Raw genomic sequence first — 27,443 nt, 5'->3', positions numbered from 1 at the left:
AGATACCCCTCTCCACATTGAGACTGGTGGACGCTGCAATTAGGTCTTTTGTGTGGGGGTCTATGCATCGGCCAAATTAATAGCACGTAGGTCACACGGCGGAATGGGACTCCCCTCGGTGGAACATTACGCTCTAGCCCTCCACCTGTCATCGTTGGCTGCCGCACTGTCTGACTCCACAGAATCGCCGCAATGGATATCAGTGGAGAGAGAGTTGCTCTCCCACTGGGGAGGCCTTAACGGGCTTCACCGCACGACCTCCGCTCGCTTTGGTGACCTGAATCCGATTCTGAAGGCTTGGCAGAGGACCCACCGTCTTCTGGGGGTCCACCCCTTTCTCCACGCCCAGGCTCTCTTGTGGCACAATGATAGCATACGCATGGGGGAACGGCTCTTAACTAGCGGCAATGGAGGGACGCTGGTATTAATCGTCTAGACCAGGTACTGGAGACCGGCAGGCTCAAACCTTTTGCCAGCCTGAGGGAGGAATTCCACCTCCATCCTGCAGAGGAGTGGAAATACTTGCAACTCCAGCATTGCATGCGTCAAAACCCCAATATTGTCCATCGGGGACTTCAGCCCTCACCTATAATAGCTTGCCTGGCGACAAGGGAGAAGCACAAGGGTGTTATGGCTGGCCTGTACGAAGTCCTCATAAGTCATCTATTCTCACAACCGATCCTGGATAAGCTGCATCAGCAATGGCAAACCCCCCTCCAGCAGGACTTTGACTTTGACGAGGAGGACTGGGTAGACACAGTGGAAGCATTAGACAGAGGTAAGCGTGAGGCTCGCCTAAAGTTCTGCCTCTTCAAGCTACTCCACGATTGGTACAGGACCCCTGTGAAACTACATAGGACTGGCCTTCTTCCGCATGCATCATGTTGGCACTGCACAGCGCTGTGATTTGCTACACGTACTCAGTAGCTGACCGTCGGTACAGCCTCTATGGAGAGTGGTTGAACAGGTCCTGGCGGAATCCATTTTGCTTCCAACTCCCTTACCCCCTTCATTGCTCATGCTGCACAATACGGCCTCCCTCCCGGCCTTATCGCGACCGCAAAAAAGGCTTCTGCATACAGCCCTGGCATATGTATCCTACGGCACTGGAGATTCACAACTACCCCCGCGCCCGAGGAATGGATTGTGGCGATGACTAACATAGCTACACATGAGAGAGTAATTTATAACCTACAGGACCAGGCTGCCATTTTTGCTCAGGTGTGGGCTCTCTTCCTCACTGGCATCTTGACTGTGCCATTGTCGCCACTGCCGCCCCCCAGCTAACCCCATGCACCTTTCACTTTCTCTTTCTCCCTTCCCTCTCCCTCCACCCCACCCCCCTATCCTTCTCCCTCTTCACTCTCCCTCTCTTTGCTACCCTTGCCCTCGGACCACTGCACTCGTCCGTCTAGTATCACTCTCTTCCTTCACCCCCACCCCTCCCCTCCCCTCCCACCTATATATATTTAAAATTTTATGTTCTCCCTCTTTTCTCTTCCTTTTTTGACACCAGTTCATTCCCCTCCCTCCCTTCTGTCTCCCCCCACTTCCTGGTTCTCTCTGTCGCCCCTGTCTTCCTTCCCTCCCTCCCCTTTCCCCTTCCCTTGCTCTTCTCTCCTTCCCATTCATCTCCCGATTAATGCTGCAAGACCTGGACATCTTACCTTTCCCCCATACATATCTCCATAACTCTTGCTTTTCGAATTGCCCAACTGCCACGGCGCTGCTCCCCTTGTCCCCGCATATACCCTGTCCAATAGCTTCTGCTATAGGACGGATCCTGTTTGCGGTAGTTGCACTCCATTTTGCCCACATCAATCCTGGATGAAGGAGGAGATGATACACAGAGCTCCAGGGACCATGGGAGACGGCCACACCTCTGAATGCTGCCCAATTATGTTGGCTGACCCCCCTCTTTTGCCAGCAGACTTCTGCAAGGCCTGCATCCCCCACTTACCCCCCTTTGTCTCCCCCCCCTTTGGTATTGATCTTTCCTTGTCGTTGGTCGCCCCCATCCCTGTTATTTTCTCCTGGTATTCTCTTCTTTCTCTCTCCTTGACACCATTTAATTATATTGATGATTAAGCATATTTTATGTCTTTGTAGTTTCATCTCAGGCGATATTCTTGCGCTCTTTGGACCCTACTATGCAAGGACTGTTGTCTGTTAGCCTTGTTCTTATGGCTTATTTACCTGCCTCTTGATGCTGTGTTACAATGTATCTTAATTACTATTCTCAATAATAAAAAAATTACAACACAAATAAATATTTTGCCTAACTTAACAGGTGACCAATGCAACATTCTGGAATGGACTAACCATCCTTGATTCTTTCATGTAAGGAATTCTTCCTCTCATTATAGTAAATGGACTGAATCCAGTAACTTTTGGTGTAGTGCCATTGGGCAGGTAGGTACCTACACCTAGCAACAAGCCACTAACCTCCACATAGGTACAGTTAGGTCTCAGTAAATTAATCCCAGCTCAACCCTTGGTAGCTTGGCAACGAGCGTCAAGGCGTAACTTAGGAGACAAAGTGTAAAGCATTCAAATATCACAAAACAGTAATTAAATAAAACACAGGAAACAGTTTAAAAATCCAAAACCAATTTATAAAAATAGTTTATATTTTTATCTTTAAAATGACACAAAAACGATTAAAATCGGTTCAGGGGAACCGGAGATATGAATTTTTAAAGAATTATTACTTTTCTAGCGCTTAGAAACAAAAAGCGCCAATCGGGTCATCTGGTTGCACCTCGACCGGGGCAAAGTCAAACTTTCAGGCCGACCGCGATGGAGCCCTGCTCGGCTACAGGTCGTGGGAGGCCTCGGTTAAAAAGTTACCTTCTGACTTAGTCTTTATTTTGAAGTTTTTCTTCACCGGGACGAACCTGCCAGTTGAATCCGACCTCCTGGAGCCCTTGTCCGGATACGCGATGTGGGTTTCCTCGGTGGAGACTTTTACCTTCGGACGTAGTCGTTTTTTCGAGATGAAAATCCTTCGACCGGGGTAAACCTGGATCTTGATCCGACGTCCATGGAGCCCTTCTCGGATATGATGGCTGGGAGGTCCCGGTCAACTTTTTACGTTCGGACTTAGTCTCTTTTTTGGATGTTTTTCTTTACCGGGACGAACCACGAAGTCAGGCCGGGTCGCGGTTGAGGCAAGCCGGCTAGAATTTCCGCGGCGGGTCGGTCCCTCTCTGGAGCTTTTTTCCAAAAATTCTCAAATCTTTTCCAAACTTCTGGGGCTTCACCCAGATGTTCTTTTAAGGTTCTTTTGGGGTCCACAGCTCACCCCAAGGGTCCAGAAGTTCTGTGATGGTCCTTGGGGGGTGCGGACTTCAACTCCCAGAATGCACCTGGCACAAACTCCTTTTTGGCCACTGGACAGTGGTCAGCTGGTCGCTTTCTTCAGGAGTTGGTGCAGGGGACTCTGGTTTAGCAATTTTTCACCTGTAGCAAACAGGGAGTCCCTCCTTGAACCAGATGAAGCCAGGCAAAGTCCTTCTTGTGGTGAAGCCCAAGTGTGCAGCTGGTGCAGTCCTTCTGAGTGCAGGGTCCAGGTGCAGGCCAGGGGTCCAGCAGGGCAGTCCTTCTTCTCCTTTAGGTATTTTCTTGTTGAAATCTGGTAGGGATCTGAGGTGTGGGTGCAGGTCTGCCAGTTTTATCCTTGCTCCTGGGTGAAAAGCAGGGGGGCCCTGGTTCTCCAATCAGGGACAGGGTCATCCCCCTGTGATGACCACTTCCTGGGAAGTGTGGCAAAAATCCATCCCAGAAGGCAACAGTCTCTAAAAATCCAACATGGATGAATCTGATTTTTGGAGGTTACATCTGGCTGAGCCCACCCACTGGTGTGGCTAAAAATCATAAACACACCCCTCTCCTGCCCTCTCCTAATCTAATCAAGGGGGCACCTAATTGTCTGGGGTTGCAGGATGTGGGGGTGTTGCTGGGTGCTCCAAATGTCCTTCTCTGCCTTTGAAGACCAGTTTGGCAGCCCTCCCCCTTCCTGCCTCACCATCTGCTGAGGGGAGATTCTCTCCCCCAAGCACATTCCTTTGTGTGAAGTCAGGCCACTTCACACCTCATCAAGGTAGCCTGGCAGAAGCTGCTGCAGGCTGGCCAATCAGAGCACAGCAGCAAAAACAATGCAGAGCTGAAATTGGCAACTTTTTAGGTAAAGTCTAAACTTTTTACCTGAACTAGTTATATTAAATCCAACAACTGGAAGTTGTGGGATTTATTACAACAATCAATTTGATACCAAATTCTTGGTATGTAACATTTAAGGAGACTTTAAAATTTAAAATAAAGTCTGCCCATTCTAGCCTATGAAGGCCATTTACTTCAATGAGGGAAAAACAAATTTGGCTGTTTTTACCTCACCAGGGCTTATAAATCTATTTTTATAAAGTCCCTGCTTATAGTTACATGGCACCCAGCCCTAGGGGCACATAGGGCACACCTTAGGGGTGACTTATATGTAAAAATAAGGTAGTTTAAGACTTTGGAAGTACCTTTCATTCCAAAGTCGAATTTGCATATAACTTTAATTTAAAAGCAGCCAGCAAGGCAGGCTTGCCTTTAAAATGACACTGGGCACCTCAGCAGTGCACCTAGGTGTGCACCACCTATGCTGTGGTCCCTAAACCTACATGCCCTACCATATACTAGGGACTTATAGGTAGGTTAACTTAGCCAATTATAATTAGCCTAATTTGCATATCCATTTTACACAGAGCACAGGGCCTGGGACTAGTTAGCAGTACCCAGGGCACCATCAGAGTCAGGAAAACACCAGCATAAAGTGGAAAATGGGGGCAAAAAGTTAGGGGGCCTCTGCAATCAGCCCTGTTTTCTCACACTCACCCTCCAAAATGACTGCCTACTTTTTGGAATTGGAATGAACCTTTTATCACCCTATTGAACCAACCTCTTAACTTCTCCATTCCTACTAGGAGGATAACAGAATGTTAAATTGTGTTCCAATAAATTAGTAGAAAACCATAAAACCTCTGAGGAAGAGTCGGACATTGAGCCCATTCTACAAATTATGGATGAGAGACAATCTAGAATACACAGTCGCAAAGAGACAGGAAGGATTATTATTATTATTACAGCAACTCCTTTAAAAACAAAAAGAAAGCTGGCATTCCAAGAACTGGACACTGCATAGCTACCAGCAAAAGTGCGAAAGCAGAAGAAGCCAGTACCTCCTCACTCTTCTCCTCCTCATTCTCCACAGCTATCTATCTCGCCCTCCACCAATGCCTTCTCCATCACACACTTTTTATTCGCAAGAAGACCTAGTAGATCCATGGGACCTTTATGATCCTGATCCCATCCCAGATAATGACTCTGATACTTACCCATCCAAACCATATCCACCTGGGGATACCACAGTATACAACTAGGTCATAGCCAGGGCTGCAGCTTATCATGGGGTAACGTTATTTAATACATTATCTTCAACACAATCTAGGTACCAGTGCCTCCCAGTGTTACTGGGCATGATAAAACACGCAGACCAAATTTTTAGTGAGCCTGTGAAATCAAGAATCATCACACCTAGAATAGAAAGAAATATAAGCCTGCACCCTCTGACTCAGATTATGGGGGTTATTACAACTTTGGAGGAGGTGTTAATCCGTCCCAAAAGTGACGGTAAAGTGACGGATATACCACCAGCCGTATTACGAGTTCGATAGGATATAATGGATTCTTAATACGGCTGGTGGTATATCCGTCACTTTACCGTCACTTTTGGGATGGATTAACACCACCTCCAAAGTTGTAATAACCCCCTATATTATTAATCAGGTGCCTCCAGATTCAGTGGTGGTTAGTGCAGCATGAAAGAGGGCAAATAGCCAGTCTTCAGGAGATGTACCCCCTCCAGATAGAGAGCAGAAGATTTGATGCTGCAGAGAAAAGAGTTACTTCCCAAGCAGCAAATCAATGGAGAATAGTTAATTCTCAAGCACTGCTAGCCCGCTATGATAGAGCTCACTGGGATGAGGTGCAGGATATTATACAGCATCTCCCAAAAGAACACCAAAAGCCGTCACAACAAGTGGTAGAGGAAGGGCAAGCCATTGTAACAATCAAATAAGATCTGCTCTTGATGCTGCTGATACAGCTGCAAGGATCGTTAACACAGCCATTACAATCAGAAGACATGCATGGCTACGCTCCTCTGGTTTTAAACCAGAAATTCAACAGGCTGTGCTAAACATGCCTTTTGATAAAAAGCACCTCTTTGGCCCAGAAGTGGACACTACAATCGTGAAATGATGAAAAGACTCTGATAATGCAATGAGTGCTCTGTACACCACACCATACAGCGGGTCATTTTGTAGGCCTCAGTTTCGATCTTCCGAGTCTTCTACCTCACAAACAAAGCAGCCATCTCAAACCCAGTACCATACAGAGGTCAATACTCTAGAAATAGAGGTAAATTCCAAACCTCTAATCAGCCAGCTACCCAACCAAAGCAGTGACTTACTTCACTCCCTTCCACTCCATACATCTCCTGTGGGGGGAAGACTACAGCAGTTCCACTCTCATTGGCAAAATACCACCACAGACAGTTGGGTATTATCAGTTATCTGCAATGGCTATTGCCTAGAATTGATAAACACCCCTCCAAATATTCCGCCAAGATATCACAAATTATCCCCAGAACATACAGTTCTGCTACAACAAGAGGTTCAATCTCTACTACTCAAACAAGCAATAGAAGTAGTTCCACAGTCCCAACAAGGAACAGGGGTATACTCTCTATACTTCCTAATTCCCAAAAACGATGGCACCCTCAGACCAATATTAGACCTCAGGCCCCTCAATCTCTACATCTTGTCAGAGCATTTTCACATGGTAACTCTGCAAGATGTTATCCCACTGCTACAAAAACAAGATTTTACGACAGCTCTAGACGTAGAAGATGCGTGTTTCCACATACCCATCCACCCAGCTCACAGAAAATATCTCAGGTTTGTCATAGCAGTAAAACACTACCAGTTCAAAGTGTTACCATTTGGCATAACAGCTCCAAGGGTGTTCACAAAGTGTCTAGCGGTAGTAGCAGCATACTTAAGAAGACAACACATCCATGTCTTTCCATATCTAGATGATTGGCTAATAAAATCAAACAATCATACAGAATGCCAAAAACATACACGTTATGTGATAGAAACTCTGCACACCCTAGGATTTTCTATAAAGTACCAAAAGTCACACCTTCAACCATCACAAGTACAACCGTATCTAGGTGGAATCCTAAATACTCAACTAGCTCTAGCGTATTCAAATACCCAAAGGATACAAGGTTTCCAAAATCTAATTCCACTCATATAGCCAAATCAACAATACACTGTAAGATTTATCATGAAGATTTTAGGAATGATGGCATCTTGCATAGCAATAGTTCCACATGCAAGATTAAACTTGAGGCCCTTACAGCAGTGCCTTGCACAACAATGGTCACAGGCACCACGGTCAACTTCAAGATCTAGGGGGTCATTCTAACATTGGCGGGCGGCGGGCGCCGCCCGCCTGGCGGGAACCTGGGGCCATTCTGACTTTACCGCTGGGCCGGCGGGCGCCCGCCAAGGGAGCGCCCGCCGGCCCAGCGGGAAAGAGGCCTGCAAACAGAAGCCGGCTCCGAATGGAGCTGGCGGTGTTGCAGGTGTGCGACGGGTGTAGTTGCACCCGTCGCGATTTTCACTGTCTGCTATGCAGACAGTGAAAATCATGCTGGGGCCCTGTTAGGGGGCCCCTGCACTGCCCATGCCAGTGGCATGGGCAGTGCAGGGGCCACCAGGGGTCCCACGACACCCGTTCCCGCCATCCTGTTCCAGGCGGTAAAAACCACCAGAAACAGGCTGGCGGGAAGGGGGTAGGAATCCCCAGGTTTAGCCCAGCCAGGGGAAATCTGGCGGGAAACCGCCGGATCCCCTTTTCTGACCGTGGCTTTACCGCCACGGTCAGAATGGGCTATGAAGCACCACCAGTCTGATGGCGGTGCTTCAGTCGTTCGTGGCCCTGGCGGTCTTCGACCGCCAGGGTCAGAATGACCCCCCTAGTGTTGATGGTGCGCCAAGCACATATGTCCCTTCAATGGTGGAATCGCAGCAGTTTAATGAAGGGGTGGTCGTTTCAAGAACCTGTGCCTCAAACCATAATTACAACAGATGCATCAATGATTGGTTGGGGAGCTCACCTAAACAATCACACCATTCAAGGGCAATGGGATGTCAAACAGAAACAGCTACACATAAACCACTTAGAATTATTGGCTGTATTCCTTGCCCTAAAAGCATTTCAACCTCTTCTCAAACAGAAGAATGTTCTCATAAAGACAGACAACATGACAACCGTGTATTATCTCAACAAACAGGGAGGGACACATTCATCTCAACTGTCCCTTCTAGCCTAATAGCATAGTACATTCCAGGAATAGACAATTAGTTGGCAGATGTCATCAGCAGAAATCACCAATAAACACACGAATGGGAGATTCACCCCCAAGTACTTCAAAAGTACTTTCAAAAGTGGGGAACACCAAACATAGATCTATTCGCAACAAGCGAAAACACAAAATGCCAAACTTTGCATCCAGGCAACCACATCCCCTGTCTAGGGGCAATGCTCTATGGATCAGTTGGTCAGGGATATTTGCTTACGCTATTCCCCCTCTCCCACTCCTTCCATTTCTGGTCAACAAGTTGCGTCTAACGTCACTCAACATGATACTCATAGCACCAACATGGGCATGTCAGCCTTGGTACACAACACTACTAGACCTGTCTGTAGTACCTCACTCCAAACTCCCAAACAGACCAGATTTGTTAACACAAAACAAAGTTCAAATCAGGCATCCAAACCCCAATGGATTGTTAGATATATACAAACTTGTTATATCAAAGCAAAAAGACAACTTTTAATCACTCCTAAAGTACATTCTACAGGAAAAAAAGGTGCAACAATGGCTCTTTTTTAGGAAACATACCAATGGCTGATATTTGTAAAGCAGCTACATGGTCAATCCATCATACATTTACTAAACACTACTATGTTGATGTTTTCTCGCAACAAAAAGCCACTGAAGGACAAGCTGTCTTAAGAACATTATTTCAAACAACTTCAACTCCTACAGGCTAGCCACCGCTTTTTGGGGAGAACTAACTGCTTTGTAGTCTATGCATAGCATGTATATCTGCAGCTACACGTCATTGAACAGAAAATGTCACTTACCCAGAGTACATCTGTTCGAGGCATGTAGTGCTGCAGATTCACATGCACCCTCCCTCCTCCCCGGAAGCCTGTAGTCGTTTAAGTTACTAACATTTGTACATATGTATATACATTTACATTTGCATGGTTATCTTTTTTCTCTTCTACACTAACTCCTTTCTTCACCCTCTGCGGGAAAACAATCTAACAATGGATTTGATGCCCATGCGCAATGGAACCGAAGAGAGGAGTCACTCGATCCTATGACTCCGAAAAGACTTCTTCGAAGAAAAATAACTTGTAACACTCTGAGCCCAACACTAGATGTCAATATAGATATGCATAGCATGTGAATCTGTAGCACTACATGCCACGAACAGATGTACACTGAGTAAGTGACATTTTCCATGTATACCTTCTAGTGTAGCACAATATAAACAGCGCATGCAGCTGCACTCTGGGGATCATATTATTTGAATGGAGTGCTGTATGAAAACAATTGGTGGCATGCAACATTGTGCAATGACAAATTTTAACGCGTATGAGGTCTGGATGTTTAATGTGATGGCAATCACGCCAGTGCTCGAGACGGTGACGTCTCAGGCAGACCAGCAGTACTTCCACATGCTGAGCAGTGTCCCTAATGGCTACAACTAAACTGTGCCGCAGTCTAGATGTTTAACTTGATGGCGATCACATAAGTGCTCAAGATTGGATCGTCATGCACAGATCAGCAGCACTTCCACATGCTGAGCAGTGTGTAGTGTGGGTTAACAAGCATAAAAGCGGTGACACGTCACGAAGGGTTTCAGTAAAGGTGAAGATTTATTTCTGTTTGAGAAATAACCATAAAGATCCACGGCGTCTCTGATGTCCAGACAAGACGGCAGTTGCATCGTTTTCCTCCAGGCAACAAGAGACACAATTTCTAAGATACACAATTGAACTGGCTTACATCATGATATTCCAAATCGGCACGATGCAAACCATGTTACTAAGAAATAGCAGGCAACAACTAAACAACACTACACAATGTCCCTTGAGGATATAAGGGCTGAAGACTTGTTGCCTATTTGTAGTAAAAAACTTCGTAGAAGGTAAGGCTTGACATCCGACTTAAAAAACAAAAACAAATGGAAGTATACAAGGCCCACACTTTACACAATTGCCCCCAGTGAGCAACTGGCATTACTGGAATGCAGAAGCTCACAAGAGTAATACATATGAGATTTCTATACTACGTAATAGAATTCCAAACCTAGATCGATAAAACATTCAAGTACAAACACAACATGGACACTTTTTGGTACTTGCAAGTACTGTACTGGTTAATTGTTTCACTAATTAGCATTTGTCTTTTTATTATTGAATACATTTGTTTATGTAAATGTCTTGTTTGAAGCACACATCTACTGCCACAACTACCATTAATTGTTTGCAATGAATTTGGCAGTATGTTCTGCTATGAAAATTAAATCTATAATCATGTCACTGCTGCCTTTAAAAATCCTTTGTGTCCAATTTTCTTTTTTTTTTCTTTTTTCTTTTTTTTTTTTAAATGATGCCCTCCCTGATGCTTCATAAATATACAGTTCCTTTATTTTTCAACGTTGTGGTGTGTTCATTTCCAAGAAAAGACTACACCAGCTTCTTGTAATACCGAATGGATACCATTAAGAAATTCCAGACTGGAGCTCCCTTACTCAACAAAGGAGATGTAGTGTTCTCTTTCCTGAGATATGTAATATTTGCCTTCCTTTACTAGCCCTAATCAGTTAAAAAAAAAAAATACAATATGCTTCCTCTTTAACCCTACCTATAGGGTAATATGCCCCTCTGATCAATCGCCTTTCGCTACATTAGGTAGGCGGAGAATCTAGGTGCTCTTTTTTAAACATAAATCATCTCTCTACTCTCATGAAATAGAAAAACGTGTAAGAGTGCAGAAAATGATTTTTGATGTGAACAAAATGATGCACAATTAGATGTTTCCTTGTGAGTAGTACCAGTAATGCCACATTAGAATTAGAGGATCCTAGCTGGGACACATCTGTACTATATCACATCACAGATCTATAAAACTTCTGAGAAGTTTCCAGAACCACCTTTTGAAAATGTATCAGTCCTTCTGAGAACTGGTGGGCAAGATTATTTCATCAAACATTGTGGAACAGAGAGCCTCAACTAATGATTGAAGGTACAGCGTGTAGTGCATAATGCGTAAGAATAGGAAACTATAAATTAAATGTAACAATTTTGATTTCAGCCACATTTAAGTCATATTGGAATCTAGGACTTAACGTTCTTGATTATGTACGCGTCTGAATAATAGTAACATTTATGTGAATGTAGTTCAATGATTTTATTTAATGTGAAGATGAAACATACTTTCTCTTTTACAGGGTTTGGAGGTTCTTTCATGGCTCCTTCTGCAGCTCCAATAACTCCAGCTCAGAATAATGTATTGCAGACTAACTTTTATGCAGCTTTTGGAGCAACCCCTGCAACTGGTGGGAGCTCATTTGATCCATCAGGTAAGGAACAGATTTCCACATAAAGAATATTTACAACCGAAAACAAATCTGTGTGCTTGCAGTGAAGTTATTGTCATCACTATCCAGAGAATTTGACTTGTTTTCATTACTATAAACCAGACTCCACTTGTTTTATTCTTCTTCTGTAGTTCCAATTGCAAGTTTATTTCCTATCACATTACTTTCCAATTACTTTATTTAGATATTTGAAATGTATTTCTTTGCCCTTAAGCACTGTCATCACTTAAACTTCTTGTCCACCCATCCATTCTGAACTCTGTTTTGTTATGTTCAGTCTTCTGCCTCTGTCTGCTTTCCAACGTGCTCTACTGAGTCTTTCTCCATATGTAATGTCTTTTCACGTTTTGCGCTTCATGCTTATAATAGATGTCTCCAAGATGTTGTCACTTCATTTTCTACAAATTTACATTGTAAAGAAAATATCTAAAATCCCCTGCTTTATGTTTCCGTCCAGGACTCTTCCTGTAGGACCCTAACCACCAATAATGTCATTGCTTGCATGACTGGCACATTGCAATGTTACATAGAAAAAAGAGAAACGTCAAGAGTTAGGATGTTCAGCTTGCATTGTCAGTTTATGTTTTACTGTGTCACTGAGCATTGGATCCTGGATTTTCTTCTGATGTTTCTCTAAAATTTCCCATTTCTCCTTTTGAATAAGCTCACCTTTGAATTTGCATCAGCACTGCAAAGGTATTAAATCTGAGTACTTGCATGGTAATCTTTCCAGCTTAATAACGCCAGTGTTTTAAAGCACTATTTGCAGAGAGAGGTTTTTTTCTTCATAACTTTTGTAGTGGCACGTATTCATCCTCCCAGGACACTTGAGCATGACAGTTTTGCCATTATTGTTCCAAAGTCCAGGGCATCAGAGGATTTCATCAGAGGTCTGCTGATAATCGGTGCTCATATGAGAACTTTCCCAACAATTCCGTCTGTCTCCAGACTCAGGATGTGGAATCTTTGGCATTCAGTTCTACTTCTTCTTTACAGCCCTCCTGATGGAATCAAGTATTTTAAACAGCAGGAAAGGGCTTGGAAAACTCTGACCTCAACAGGATGTCTTCATTTAGTAACCATCTCCTCTCTACCAGCACAACTTTTAGCGCTTATCGATGATTACACTCTTATAAGGCATAGGAGTAAGTACCATGCATCTATATATACTGCCTTGGAAGGATGTCCTGATAATTTGTCTTATCAAGCTCCTTGTTAACTTGCCTCAAGAAAAGAGAATTGGTGTGGTCACAAAGACTTGGTTTATTGACTTTTCCATACCCTTCCTGTGGTAGCTTCATGCCATTGTCAGCCCAAGAGCTCAGATCATCCTCACAAAGCAGCCATTCATGGGAAACATAATGTGCCCCACTGTCGATGCACATTAAATCACTTATATGGCTTGTAACCTCATATGGAATGTGTATTAAATGTCTTTGGAATAATACAACCTACAGGTTTTGCAGCATGAATCTTTTATGGATTCACATGCTGAGCATTATTCTGCCATCTAGTGATTGTGTTTGGAATTCTCCATTGATTTAGTCCTTTTGATTTTTTTGTATGCTGGTGGGCGTCACTGAAACCACCATTTGGTGTCTCCTTGTAATGTTGTCCTACTTCCTCCAGATGTTACCGCCCTTGGTCGCCATATTCAGATTCTTTATTTTTTTTATTTTTTTCCTGTTGGGTCTGGATGCTAGCAGAGAGGTCTCCAACACGAGGAAATAGTTTGGAAGAAGTCAGAAGTTTTTTTGAAGCGAAGTTTGTAGAATCTGGAAAAATTGTCGGCAGGAAGTGGACAAAAAAGGAAAGCCAGAGGAAGATAAGTTTTGTTCATTCGACAGAGCAGTGAGAATGCTCATTCAGGGGGTCCCCTGTTCGGAGTAACGGAGAAAACGCTGTTCCAGTTTTGTAAAAATTGTCACCACAAGTACGCCCAAAAGGACCAAAATATGGTGTGTAATCTCTGCCTACCACGGGAACACTGGAGTGAATATTACATCACCTGCGCAGTGTTTGCACTGAAGACTTTGAAGGTAAGAGTGAGACAGAGAATGACCGACCATGCATTACAGTGCCAGAAGTCCACACCGTCTCTCAGAGACATTTGGCTGTTGAGCGACAATGATGAGAAAATCACACAGGGAGCCGAAGGCGCGACATCAGAAGGTTATCGGAAAATCATCGACGTGGAGGAACAAGCATCTAAGAAGAACCAAAACGTGGGGGTAAGAGACACTGGGCACTCTGCTCAAGACTTCTGAGTCAAAAAAATCGGACTCGAACACACAAGGGACCTTCAGGGTCAAACATCTTACTGCCCACAACCATCACCCAAGGAAAGGATTCTCACGGAGCCCTCAAGGGGAATTCTGCTGGTAGCAGAACTCCGAAAAAACTTATAAAGTCAAAGGATGGATGGGAAAAAGATGCTTCAACATCGAAAGCACAACAGTCGAGAGCAGGTCACCGAAGCGCTATGACAGAGTCCACGTCGAAAGAGGGTTTGATGTCAAAGACAAAGATCCCAAATGGGCCATCAACACTGAAAAGAAAGGGAGGTGGCACGAGACCGGAATGTCCGCGTTATTACATAGGAGAAAGGAATTCGACAATAGTCGTAAAGAATTTAGAATTCATCAAAAAGCTTTGACGCTGAAACACACTCATCTGTGATGGAAGTCGAAGAAATATAGCCTCCACTCACACCAGATCCTTAGACAGAAGAACAAGAGTTTTTCTATGAGGAGGATAAAGAGCAGACTGGAAGGTGTCAGGCCTCAGAGGGGAGTTAACACATGGAACAACAATGAGAGGACTTAGAGACAGACTCGTCTGAAGAATCATACCCATCAAAGCCCTCACCTCCCAGCTGACATGGGAATGTACAATTTTGCCATAAAAAATGCAGTAAACAGGTTTAATGTACAACTCGAGGAGGATAAACCACAATCATGCTTCCTACTGGAAACATTGCTTCAAACTTGGACAAGAAGCCAAGAATCTTCAACCAGGCGTGAAAAGCCTTTAAGGAGCCAGTCACATGTAGAGCAGTGATGCCAAGGGCTGAAAAGACATATGTTTTCCTAGCAGGACCCGGCATACATAAAAGGCACCATTCCGGCAGGCTCCATAATCACAGCTACAGCCAGGACAAGGGCCAACATCTCCTCAACCTCAGTCCCCCTCCAGAAAAATAGGACAAAAGGATGGAACTCGTGGGACTCAGATTCAAGTGTAGTGATGCAAAACTAGTGGCACATTGCAAACTCAAATGCGCAGCTCAGTAGGCATGCTTATCAGCATTAGGAGGTGATGGTAGAGCTGTTAAAACACCTCCCTGAACAGTATAGGAGAAGGGCAGCACATTTTACTGAAACTCGATAAAACATTACAAAAATAAGTTTAAAATCGGCGTTAGATGCAGCAGACCCATCAAGGTGACAGATGGTGATGGGAATCGCAATAAGACGTCACTCATGGCTGAGAATATTGGGGTTTAACCCACATATGCAGGGGAATATTATAATCACCCCCTTCAATGGGCAACAACTGCTCAGAAACACAGTGGATGAAAGTCTCAACCAACTAAAGAACAACAACAAAACAGCAAAGTCCATGGGTGCACTGCAGTTTCGAGGATGATTATGAAAGAGAATATTTACTACAAGATGACCAGCCTCAAGGGAAAGCTTCCAGACAGGAAGCTCACATCAAGGCTTCCAGAGCAGGACACAAACCACCTCAACTGATCAGAGTTGGCAGCATCTGCAACAGGGGCGAGGTTCCTTTCGAGGAAGATTCAGAGGGAGAAGACAAACAACCACAGGAGGTGCAGCTCCTGCAAATAAGTGACTGTTCAGAGAAGGCCAAACTATCAAAAATGACAAGGAAAAAAAAACATTAAATTCAAATTCAAATACAGCACACCAGTCGGTGGAAGGTTTAAGGACTTCCTCCTGGAGTGGAGGAAAATAACTTAAGGCAGGTGGATTTTTAAATAACAATCCAATTTGAATATTGCATAGAACTAAGCAAATTCCCCCCAGGAAGGGGACCAAAGAGGAAAATACACTCAAAAGAGGAGATAGCTCATCTCAAAGAGGTCGAAGAGTTGTTGGACACGAGGGCAATAGAATGAATCACAAAACAGGAAATCAAAAAGGGCAAGTAAACTACATATTTCCTAATTCCAAAGGTAGATGGATCCTTATGCTCAATTCTAGTCCTCAGATTCATAAACAAGATTATAAAGATTCAAAATGACAGCCTTACAGGAAGTCATAAGACAACTTCAAGAAGAGGATTACATGGCAACCATAGACTTGAAGGACGCTTACCTGCACATCCCTATGAATGCAAGACACAAGGAATACCTAAGGTTTGTAGTCAACGGGACATACAGTGCTGGCATTTGGAATAATATCTGCACCAAGTGCTTACAAAATGCCTTGCAGCTGTAGCTGTGCATCTCAGATGAAGGGTAATACATGTATATCTGTAGCTTAACGACTGGTTAGTAAGAGCAAACTCTGCAAGCAGTATATTCACTGGGTAATGCAGACACTGTACACACTAGGTTTCTCATTGAACATAGCGAAGTCTTCTCCAGAGTTAGAACAGGAAAAGGTTTTTCTGGGTGCAAGATTGAATTCAATTCAAGGGAAAGCATACCCTAACTCGAAGAGGACTCAATCCCTTCTGGAAGAGATTTACCATTACCGCAGGGGGCAAGGTCTGACAGCGAGGACGGTGGGGAAACTACTAGAGAAGATGGCATCTTGCTTTCCATTGATCCCATATGCAAGACTTCACATGAGACAGATCCAGGAGTGGCTTCAAAGTCAGTGGTCACAGGCAACGGGGAGTTGGCAAGAGCTAGTGGTTGTCACATAAAAAGTACAGGAGGATCAATCAAATAATAAAATCTTTAATTTTGGCAGTTAAGGCCATAAACGACTAAGCCAATACAAAATAAATAATTAAAAAGCAATAAATACATAACTTTCATAATTATAAAAGACAGAATCATTAACACCATACAATTCCGAATTTCCATAACTCGTCATTGTATAATTTTGTCAGACGCTGCAAAGCCAAAATAAGTATCAACAGGTAAAATAAAACAAGCAATAGTAGTTACCCTCCATAGTTCTTGTTTGTACTGCGGACCTTAAGAATGAACATACACTAAAACAGATGTCTGGTGTAATCAATAATTGCAAAAAGTGCAAGGCCTCACTACACCTGCGATAACCTGATGATTTTAACACAGGTTTGAGAAAAAGGTGGCATATATGACTGTAGTGCTTGAAAAAAAGCATGTAATGTAAGAATAACTGCCTAGAGGTCCCTACGGAGCTACAAGCTAACGGAGAGGCTCCCAGGAAGTCTGATTGTCACCCATTACTCAGGAGCCTCCAGACTGTGCCAGCTCTGAGATGAAACAAAAGTGACCGCTCCCAATCAGTTAAATTCAGGGAAAGATACAGAACATGCTTCACGTCGAGAAAGATCTATAAAACGTCAGCATGGTACTTTTGTCAGCTCAGATTTAAGCCTCCTCTCCTCGTAAGCTTCCCCAAATAGGCACCTTACCCTGTTTCAGGAATAGGAAAGATAGTCTTAATGACTGAAATGTTCTAAAAATATAGCTTAACCAAGGAGACCTCTCTCCATGCTCAGGCAATCCGTAATGACGACTCTGCTTGGAGGATGGCCGAGATTCTAATCAAGAGCACAAGCGGAGCCAGGTGTACCTTATCTTCTATATAATGTTGTCTTAGCTCAGAATTAATAATATAATTAGGGGCTCAGTGGAAGTTGAAGCATCTTCTGGCAAATCGGTTTTCCACTAACTGGAGGGTAACACAGTTGTAATGTCCCCAAATCCCTGCCCCATATGTGGGCCCGAAATGCTTTGCGGATTATAGATTTTAAGAAAGGATCCTAAAGTCCTCTTCCCCTCTTGTCCTTTGAAGATTAAGAATAGCTCCTGCTGATCTGCTTACCTTTAGACATGAGCTAGATACCTGGGGCTGCCAAGAGCCCTTTGAGTTGAAAATTACACCCAAGTAGCTGACGTTTTTAACACTACTTGGTGGCTGCCCTTGAACAACAAGCCTTCAAGAGGAAGTGCACCCTGGGCCACAAGCCATAATCTGTGATTGCCATGGTTTGTTGCAAGATCTAGACTGCTCATGAACTCGACAAAATGAGTCACCAACGTTCGCAGGGTATTGGGGGTCCGCGCTAACAGAACCACATCATCGGCGACTCTTGGGACATCTACATGGCATGCGATTAAATCAGGGCAAACATCAATATGAAAAAATAAATACTAACGAAGCTGGTGCAGGAGGAAATGCCGTGATGGAACAGAGAAAACATTACACAAGGAAGGCCTTTTATACAACCAAATCCATCTGTGACAGTATCCACGGATGCCTCTCACGTTGAATGGGGGGCACACATGGGGTCCCTCAAAGTAAGAGGGATATGGAGGGATCAGGATGCAGTACGACACATCAACCTCCTAGAACTGAAAATGGATTTCCTTACCCTCAAAGCATTCCAGAACCAGCTTTGGGGGAAGACAATATAACAGCAATGTTTTACATTGACAAGCAGGAGGAGACTGAATCCCCACTCCTATCAAGGTTGGCTTATCTGCTCTGGAAATGGGCAATACAGAGGAACATGGACATTCAGGCAATATACTTACTGGGAAAGGACAATGTTGAGGCAGACAGAGTGAGCAAACAAGTCTCATGCTCCCACGAATGGGAGCTCAAACAAACAGTAATAGAAAGGATCTTTCAAAGGTGGGGCACAACATCAGTGGTTCTATTTGCAGCTCTACAGAAAGCAAAATGCCAGAACTTTGCCTCCAGTCACCCGCACCGTCCATCACTGGGGAATGCCTTTTCGATAAACTGGTCAGGGACATTGACATACGACTTTCTCCCAATCCCGTTGTTGCACACAGTAGTCAACAAATGCAAGAGGAGTCACATGACATTAATCCTGATCGCACCGCAATGGCCAATACAAACACGGTACTCCGAGATATTGCAATTAGCACAATGGAGAGGCCAAAGGCTACCAAGACAACAGGATCTATTGTCCATGAAAGAAGGAAGGGTATTACGCCCAGAACCGGAATCCTTGAACCTAACGTCATGGCTCCTGAAGAGTTAGAATTTGGTCATTTAAAGTTACCAAAAAAAGACAATGGCAGTATTGAGGGAGGCAAGAAAACAGACAACAAGAAAGTATTCCACAGAAAAATAGAAGAGTTTCACTGTGGTGTGTAACAAAGGGGTTACACAAGAAAAGCACCCATGAAAAGACAGTTCTAAGGTAGCTGACAGATCTCCTACAAGAAGATCTTACATATGCATCCTTGAAGGTTGATCTAGTGGCAGTAGTGGCTTACACAAGGGGATATATGGAAAGACGTTTTTCACGCACCAGTAGTAAAGAGATTCCTAAAAGGAGCAACAAGAGGCACTACCCCAAAGAGGATGCCAGCACCCGCATGGAATCTAAATGTGGTATTAACTCAAATCATGAAAAAAAAATTGAGCCATTACTTAAGGCTACTTTGCAGATGCTAACTCCAAAAGTGGCCTTCTTAGTAGCCATTACATCACTACCCAGAGTGACTGAGTTACAAGCACTCACTTGGACAGAATAAGAGACGCACAATTCCTACCAATGATAGGGTCGCAATTTCATATCAAGCAAATTATACAAATACCAAGTTTCTTTCAGAGCCTTTAAGACCATTGCAGAAAGAACTTTGCATACATTGGACGCAAGATGGTCAATCGTACTACACTGAAAAAATAAAATCTTTGCTGAAGACTCAACGGCTACTTTTGTCATTTGGTAAAGGTTATCTGGGCATATCGGTAACTAAGAACACTGTAGCAAGAAGGATTAAACAAAAAATTAAGTTGTGCCAGACAAATGCATGAGAAAGGTTGCTAAAGGTAACAGGAGCGCACACTACACAGTAAAAAGGGGCAAACATTGCCTTTTTAGCAAGTACTCTGCTGCAGGAAATTTGCATGGCAGCAACATGGGCATCGTATATTTGTTCAGAAGACATTACTGTATTGAAATACACAGGAACAAGGAAGCACAAGTAGGTCAAAAGGTGACACAACATCGGTTTACAAATCAATACCCAGCCACCACAAGAGTAAAACTTCTTTGAAATCAATGCACAGGGTGTGAATCCAGAAAAGATTCACTCTGCAAAACCTAAAGTTTCTTACCCGTAGGTGTAGTTTTTCAGCTTGAAGAATTTTCTGGATTCACAAGCGACCCACCCACTTCCACCAAGCAGATGGGAGTAAGGAAAAAAAGGATTTGAAGATGGCGACCAAGGGTGGGTACATCTGGAGGAAGTTGGACGACGTCACAAGGGTACACCAAATGGTGTCTTCGTCAGTGCCTACCAACAAACAAAAAAATCAAGAGAAGGACTAAAAATCAATGGAGTTCTGAATCCAACCATTATTTGGCAGAATAATGCACATGTGAACCCAGAAAATTCTTCAAGCAGCAAAACTACACCTACAAATAAGAAACTTTACATTTTCATTCACTTTTAGACAGCCACAATGGATTGAACATACTGAGTGCAGGCTGTTTAAGTTTCTTGAGTGCTCAGATTGCCTGCTTTAAAAAATAAAAAAAAATCTCTCACAAAATGATCATGCATCGCCAGGCCCATTGTACAGCTAGTGTTCTGTATATGGTCTCATGTTTTCCGTTCAGTGCTTCTGGTTACTGTGACAGCAACAGCTTTCTATATTGAGATCTGGTCATTCTTCTCATGAGTTTCAGCGGATGGAAATATAAACTGTAATGCTCTGACTGTATTTAAAGACACTCAAATGGATGAAGACCAATGAAAAGAGGGAAGTGACAACAGAGGCCTTCCTCTGGTTTATTTATACATCATCTCAATCGTCAATAAGCATATGTAACAGAGGTAAAAGTGATGACAATCAATTTATGGAAAAAGTGCTTTCTATAAATTAATTTCTCTCCCTGAAGCAAGCAGATGTTTATAATTCTTACGAAAGCAACCTGCATGTGTAGATTAGATACCAAAGTTTTTGAAGCATTGTGAAATGGGGTTTTCTTGGAGACTTATTGAGAGGTAAGTGGGCAAGAGCATGCAAATGCTACTTTTTGACTATGGACAAATCTGACACCTCCTGAGTGATGAGGTTTAAGTTTGTAGGCTTGCAGGGTGAGCGTCATCTCTGTTAACCCCAGGGGGACAGGGATGAGTAAAGGATTTCCAGTTGATTGTTAGTTGCTTTTCAATGCCTCCGATAAGATTCTTGCACTGTATAAGACTGGCTCAGCTGCCCTTAAAATTCTTCCCAACGCTCCTGATCTATACTCATGGTCATTTTGGTCTGTGCGTCCTATGAGTTTGAAAACTGAAAACATTGCCGTCATTGGTTGGAAGGGAGACCATCTTTTGTTCCTCTCTGCTTGGTGGCAGATAGTGCAGGACATTTAAGTTCTGTCTATAGTCTGGCATAGGTTCAGATTGCCTCCTCCACCTGCCGCCTTTTTCTCTGAATGCATATCATCTCTTCTCTGATCTTTGTTATCACATTTTGTATGTTACCACAACTTGGCGACACAAAATGGAGAAAAGGAAGTGGATAAAATTGGAAAACTAGATTAAGTACCTGATTTAGAGTTTACAGGTTACTTCCTCACAACATGACAAATATTCCATCCACTTAATCACAAGTGTCAGAGGATTTAATGCAAATGTAACTAGACGGATATCTGCCAAACTCTAAATCAAGCCCAAAGTTCTTCCCATTCAACAACAGAGAGCCTACAAAAGACCTAGTTTCCCAAGTTTACGGCCACTGGGGCACTGTGCCAGGAATGGCAGACAGTATGCTGGTGCCAAGGGCCCCTTAGATCTTAGGTAGATCTGACGAGGAGGCCAAAGCAGATATAATCACACCTGCAGAATATGTAAAAGAAGGTACACGGCTGGACGCCACCCTGATGGAATAACAATCTATTGCTGACAAATAGATATCTACCGACAGTACAGACCTTAAGAGTAGCCTTCATGATGAGCTGGGGAGAGTGGCTGAAGTGAAATGTACTCTTAGCCACGATAATCTTTCTTGTCCCTAATCACCTTCCCCAGTGTACTCCTAGACAGAAATACCAGTATGCAACCACATGCTCACCATGTACCCTTATCCTTGGATGGTTGCACAGCTGACTGGGGCAACGATGTGTACCTCAAAGCGCGACCCAAGAAATTAGTCTGTTTTAAAGAACAGCTAGGCAATCAAACTAATTGAGCTGAACACTACCTGCTCTTGCTAAAATAGCAAAATTATGACAAGGTGGGCACACTCCTTGTGCTCAGTCATAAATCACAGAGGGCTAAAATACTTATTGCCTGACTTAAAACAAACTTCGATATGTGGGCGATACGTGAAAGAGAAACTGCCTTCCATGCATTCTATTAAGCACTTTATACTTTAGGCTCCGAAGTCCATTCTTCTATCCAGACTTATTTTCAAGCATGTGCATGGTAATCTATCATACTTTAGGATAGGGAACTGCTTGAGGCACCCATTAATCCCACTGAACTGTGCGGGGTCCTCTGCTTCATGCCTCTGGAAAAGACACATGGTAACCTTCCATAAGAATTCTATAGAATTTTGTTACCCTTTCACCATGGCAAATGGGCAGCACCATTTACCTCCTTGACAAAAGTCTCACTCCTTCAATGTGTGAGGCTGAGATAATCATTCCCAAACCTGTAAAGGTTCCATTATACTTCTTAACACTCAGTTGCACCTTTAAATACTGATGTGAAACTATAACCCAAACTAGTTGCACAATGCCTTTATCCCTTCTTGCCCAGCTTTAATGAGATCGACCAAGTGGGGTTTATTCATCAATGCTAGGGGGCAGATAATATCAGAAATATAACTCATCTGATTTAAAAGACACACAAACCCAAAAACCGTGCTGGGATGCTGTCTGGAGACATTAAGGAAAGCATTAGACTGTTGGGCCTTCCTGAGAGCAGTCCCAGACAAGTTAGGCCCAAAAATGATAGATCTAATTGTTGTGGCTTCTTCCTTCCCTACTGAGTTTATTAGGATCAACTGACAAATCACAAAACCAATCACACCGGCGCGAGGTACAAGGCAAAAATGCCCACTTTCGTGGCCTGGTGGTGGAGCCCCTGCCCACTTAGATTTGACGGTCGCTTATAATATCAGGATCTCCCTCACGATCAAACCCACAAAGTCAATTTGCAGATAACTTGATCTGCACATTAACTATTCTGATGGAATCTCTCATGTTTGTTGCTGCACTAGAAACCTTTGAATTGGACTCTGTTGTATTGTTTATAAGGAGAAATAAAATGTACTCAGCCTGACCATTCCCCCTCAGGATCTTACACAGTTACAAGCATTGGTCCTATTTGCAGTCTTTTAGATACTTGAGTCTAAACATTACTAGCCATCTTGAAGTATGGCCTAAAGATAACTGGCCGGAGTACTGTAGAAACATACTTGAGAAAATTGGAAAATGGCACCCCTATAAATACCATGGCTATGGTGAATTAATGTAGTAGAAATTATTATTCACCCCAGGATCCTTTTTCAATCCCTCCCTACTCCCATTCCCTCAGAGCCATCACTCTCCTGCAGAACAAAATCTGTACATTCATATGGGAAGCTAAATGCCCTGAATCTCCAATAAACTCCTCATGCTCCTGCGAGACAAAGGCAGAAAATTCTAGCCTACAACTAATAGAATATTTCTGGGTAGCATGCTTGCCATACTTACTGGAATGAGTGGTCCAGGAAAAGGAGAAACACTGGTTCCACATGGACTACACAATGACATGCCACCTCTGTGGTACCTGGCCTGGCTTCCCATTTGTCACCACCCTAAGAGTGCATAGTGCATACATAGCCACATTCACCAGAACAGTCCTTTAGATATGGGACCAGGTGGCGATTAAAAAAAAACAAAAAACTTTTCAATACCTTTACTTCACACAACACACCCATTGTGAGGAACCCTGACTTCAACCCCGTGACTACTCATACCTCATGTTTGGGATGGCAGCAGTGAGACTGCAGAATACTGGGTCACCTATTTCAGAGGGGACAGATAAACATTTGAGCACTGGAGAGAAGAATTTCAAATTTGATAAAACTCATAACTTCACTACTACTCACCAAAGACACTGGGCACTACACCCTGCAAATTTCCCTGCACTACATGACCCCTTCAAGCAATTTATAAAGCTAATCTTCTCTTTCAGGCATACAAAACTCTTCATCTTCAAAACCTATTACACTATACACAAGTCAAACTTCCAAACTAATTATTGACTCCAAATACAATGGGAAGCCTACCTGGGTATGCCTATTCACGGAAAGCAATGGGAAGACATCTAGTGCAATATCCATGAGACATACAGCAGCTACCCCCGCAGAGTGTCTACCTGCAAGATAACTGTTAGACTTTTCATCCTTGGCGTGGTCTCCCTTAACTTTTTGCCTCTGTTTCCAAGGATGTTGATGTGTGCTGGACTCTGATTTTGCTGTTTTTGTTACTCTGGGCACTTTACCACTGCTAACCAGTGCTAAAGTGCAAGTGTTCCTTTACAGAATGTGTATGTAATTGGCTTATCCATGATTGGCATATGTGATTTACTAGGAAGTCCCTAGTAAAGTGCACTAGAGGTGCCCAGGGCCTATAAATCAAATGCTACTAGTGGGCCTGCAGCACTGGTTGTGCCACCCACATGAGTAGCCCTGTAATCATGTCTCAGACCTGCCACTGCACTGTCTGTGCGTGCAGTTTAAAGCTGTAAATTCGACTTGGCAAGTGTACCCACTTGCCAGGCCTAAACCTTCCCTTTTCTTACATGTAAGGCACCCCTACGGTAGGGCCTAGGTAGCCCCAAGGGCAGGGTGCAGTGTATGGTTAAGGTAGGATATATAGTAATGTGTTTTATATCTCATAACCGTGAAATATTGCTAAATTCGTTTTTCACTGTTGCAAGTGTGGAGTTTGTGGTCTCTGAGCTCACAATTTCAAAATGCATCTTTTACTAAAGTTGATTTTAAGATTGTGTGTTTGAAAATGCCACTTTTAGAAAGTGGGCACTTTCTTGCTTATACCATTTCTGTGACTCTGCCTGTTTGTGGATTCCTTGTGGTCAGTTTATCACCTCATACTAGACAGTGACACAAAGGAAGCTGGGGTGTAGTCTGCATTTCCTGATGAGCCATGTGTGATAGAAGGGAGGGGAGGAGTGGTCACTCACACCTGAAAGGGATGTGCCTGCCCTCACACAATGCATTCTCCAACCCCCTGGTGAGTGTCTGGGGCCTGGCCTGGGCAAGACAGGATTTCACAATCAAGAGAGACTTTGCTTTGAAGTAGGCCTTCTTCAAAGGAAAAATTGGATATAAGAAGGGCACCCAAAACCACAGACTTTAGAACACTTCTGGAAACAAGAGGAACCTCTGCCTGGAGAAGAGCTGAAGAGCTGAGGAAGAAGAGCTGCCCTGCCTGTGACTGTGCATTGTGGAGCTATCCTGCAGTTGCTGCTTCTGCCTGTGCTAGAGGACAAAGACTGGACTTTGTGTTGCCTTCCTTCTTGTGAAGATCTCCAAGGGCTTGATTTAGAGCCTGCGTCCTTGTTGTTTGAAGTCTCAGGGACACAACAACTTCTTTCTGCCAGCACCTGGAGTCTCTGGAGAGACTCCTACGCTGCCAAGTGGTGCCCATCCAGTTCCTGGGATCCTGAAAGGAGAAGATGGCAGCCTAAGAGGAAGAAATCCACGCACAGAACGCCTTGCAAGGAAAAGATCTACGTGACTCCGATCCGTGGCTGAAAAATCGACCTGCCGCTGGATTTGCGGCTGAAAATCAATGCTCGCATGCAACACGACCCGAAGATTGACGCCCGGAGTGGAGAAACGATGCACAGCATCGCTGACGGAGGCTGGTGAGATCGCAACCCGCGCTGCGTGGTTTTTGGATCATCGTGCGGCTGGATTTCCCACACAAGTACTGCTGGGCGTGTAAAAACAGCTCAAGGCCTACCTGGAACCGAGAGTGCTGACCGGATCAACTCATCGCTCTCCTGCGTAGAGAAGAAACGACGCACGCGACCCGACGAAAGGAGAAATGACGAAAGGTCTCGCTCGTGAGTGAAATCGACACATCGCAAGACCTTTTTGACGCACACTTGCCTGTGCAGGGTAATTTTTGCCACACCCAAGGTTCATTTTCACGCTAACAGTTTTAGAGTGTGTTTAAAATTACATGAAGACTCTTTCTGCATTTTCAGTGGTAACTTGACTTGTGTATTGTGGATTTTTGTCGTTACACATATGGTGGTCCTGTGTTTTTTTCCAGACCTTCTGGAAGTACTTTGTTTCACATTAAAGGGACTCTAGGATACCACAACCCTGAGGGCTTTAACTTTCAACACTTAAAGGTATGACACACATACACAGACTGGAGTTTGATGTACACCATGAATGAAGCAGCCAAGCAGCTCATAAGGGATAAGGCCTCCTCTGTTACACTATGGTTTAATTTTCTTTGGCATCTATTGGCACTGGAGTGCGTTTCACACATACTAGCATTTACTGGCAAGAAATGTATAGATGGCTCGAAACCAATGATTGATCATAAGATTTTAGTCATACAGACAGATAAGTAGAGATTTGAGCATGCGGAAAGGATCAGCAAAACGTTCCATGAATAAATGGCGTAAGAAGCTGACTGAGGAAAGCAAAGAGTCAGTTGGACGAAGGGTGACAGCAGGTTTTAGATGACACGAGTGGCGTTGGCATTCATTTTCTCCACCACTTACAGTCTTGAGAATGAGCAGATTACAGGGTAGAAAGCAACTGATGAGATGCTTTACAAAAACGGGCAAAGTTATAATGTGCCTGAGGCAGTAGAGTTGCGTACAGTAAATTACAAGAGATATTTTAAGGTTGGATAGAGGGAAAGAAGCCAAAGGAGAGCAAGGATGTGTTAAATGAATTGGAGACAAGGATACTGAGGAATGACATGATATATGACCGTATAAGAGGCTGAAGAAAGGAGAAAGTGATATTTTACTTCAGGGTAAGAAAGACAGCCGAACAATTAAAGAAGCCAAGTTACTTTATTCTACTCAAGAACACAGTACTTCATATGATCAGATTGGAGCTGAAGATTCAGGGAGAGAGCAATACTGGACATTAAGAAGACACTTAGGGCCTGATTTAGGTCTTGGCGGAGGGTAATACTATGTCAGAAACGTGACGGATATCCCGTCTACCGTATTATGATCTCTTTATATCCTATTAGAAGTGTAATATGGTGGACGGGGTATCTGTCATGTTTGTGATAGTGTATTCCATTCACCGAGATCTAAATCGGATACCTAGGGCCTAATTATGAGTTTGGTGGGCAGCAGGGGCCGCCGGCCAAACTGTTCCCACCATCAGGCTGCCTGTGCAGCCTGAACCCCGTCGGCCCTACTAGGAGTTCACTGCAGGACCGTAACATTGCAGCTGACATTCCACTGTCTGT

At 43.7% G+C, this 27,443-nt stretch overlaps 1 protein-coding gene across 1 annotated transcript in view; it reads left to right on the top strand.

Annotated features, from left to right (window-relative positions):
* The window catches only part of LOC138260161 (clathrin coat assembly protein AP180-like), a 71,818-nt gene that overhangs the window by 33,862 nt on the left and 10,513 nt on the right, over nt 1-27,443 (top strand). The window contains exon 4 of the mRNA XM_069208400.1: nt 11,646-11,777. Within this exon, the coding sequence (XP_069064501.1) occupies nt 11,646-11,777 (132 nt within the window). The remainder of the gene's footprint in view (nt 1-11,645; nt 11,778-27,443) is intronic.

This window comes from Pleurodeles waltl, chromosome 2_1 (assembly GCF_031143425.1).
Source record: "Pleurodeles waltl isolate 20211129_DDA chromosome 2_1, aPleWal1.hap1.20221129, whole genome shotgun sequence".
Taxonomy (NCBI): Eukaryota; Metazoa; Chordata; class Amphibia; order Caudata; family Salamandridae; genus Pleurodeles; species Pleurodeles waltl.
This window is presented reverse-complemented; position numbering and strand designations above follow the sequence as displayed.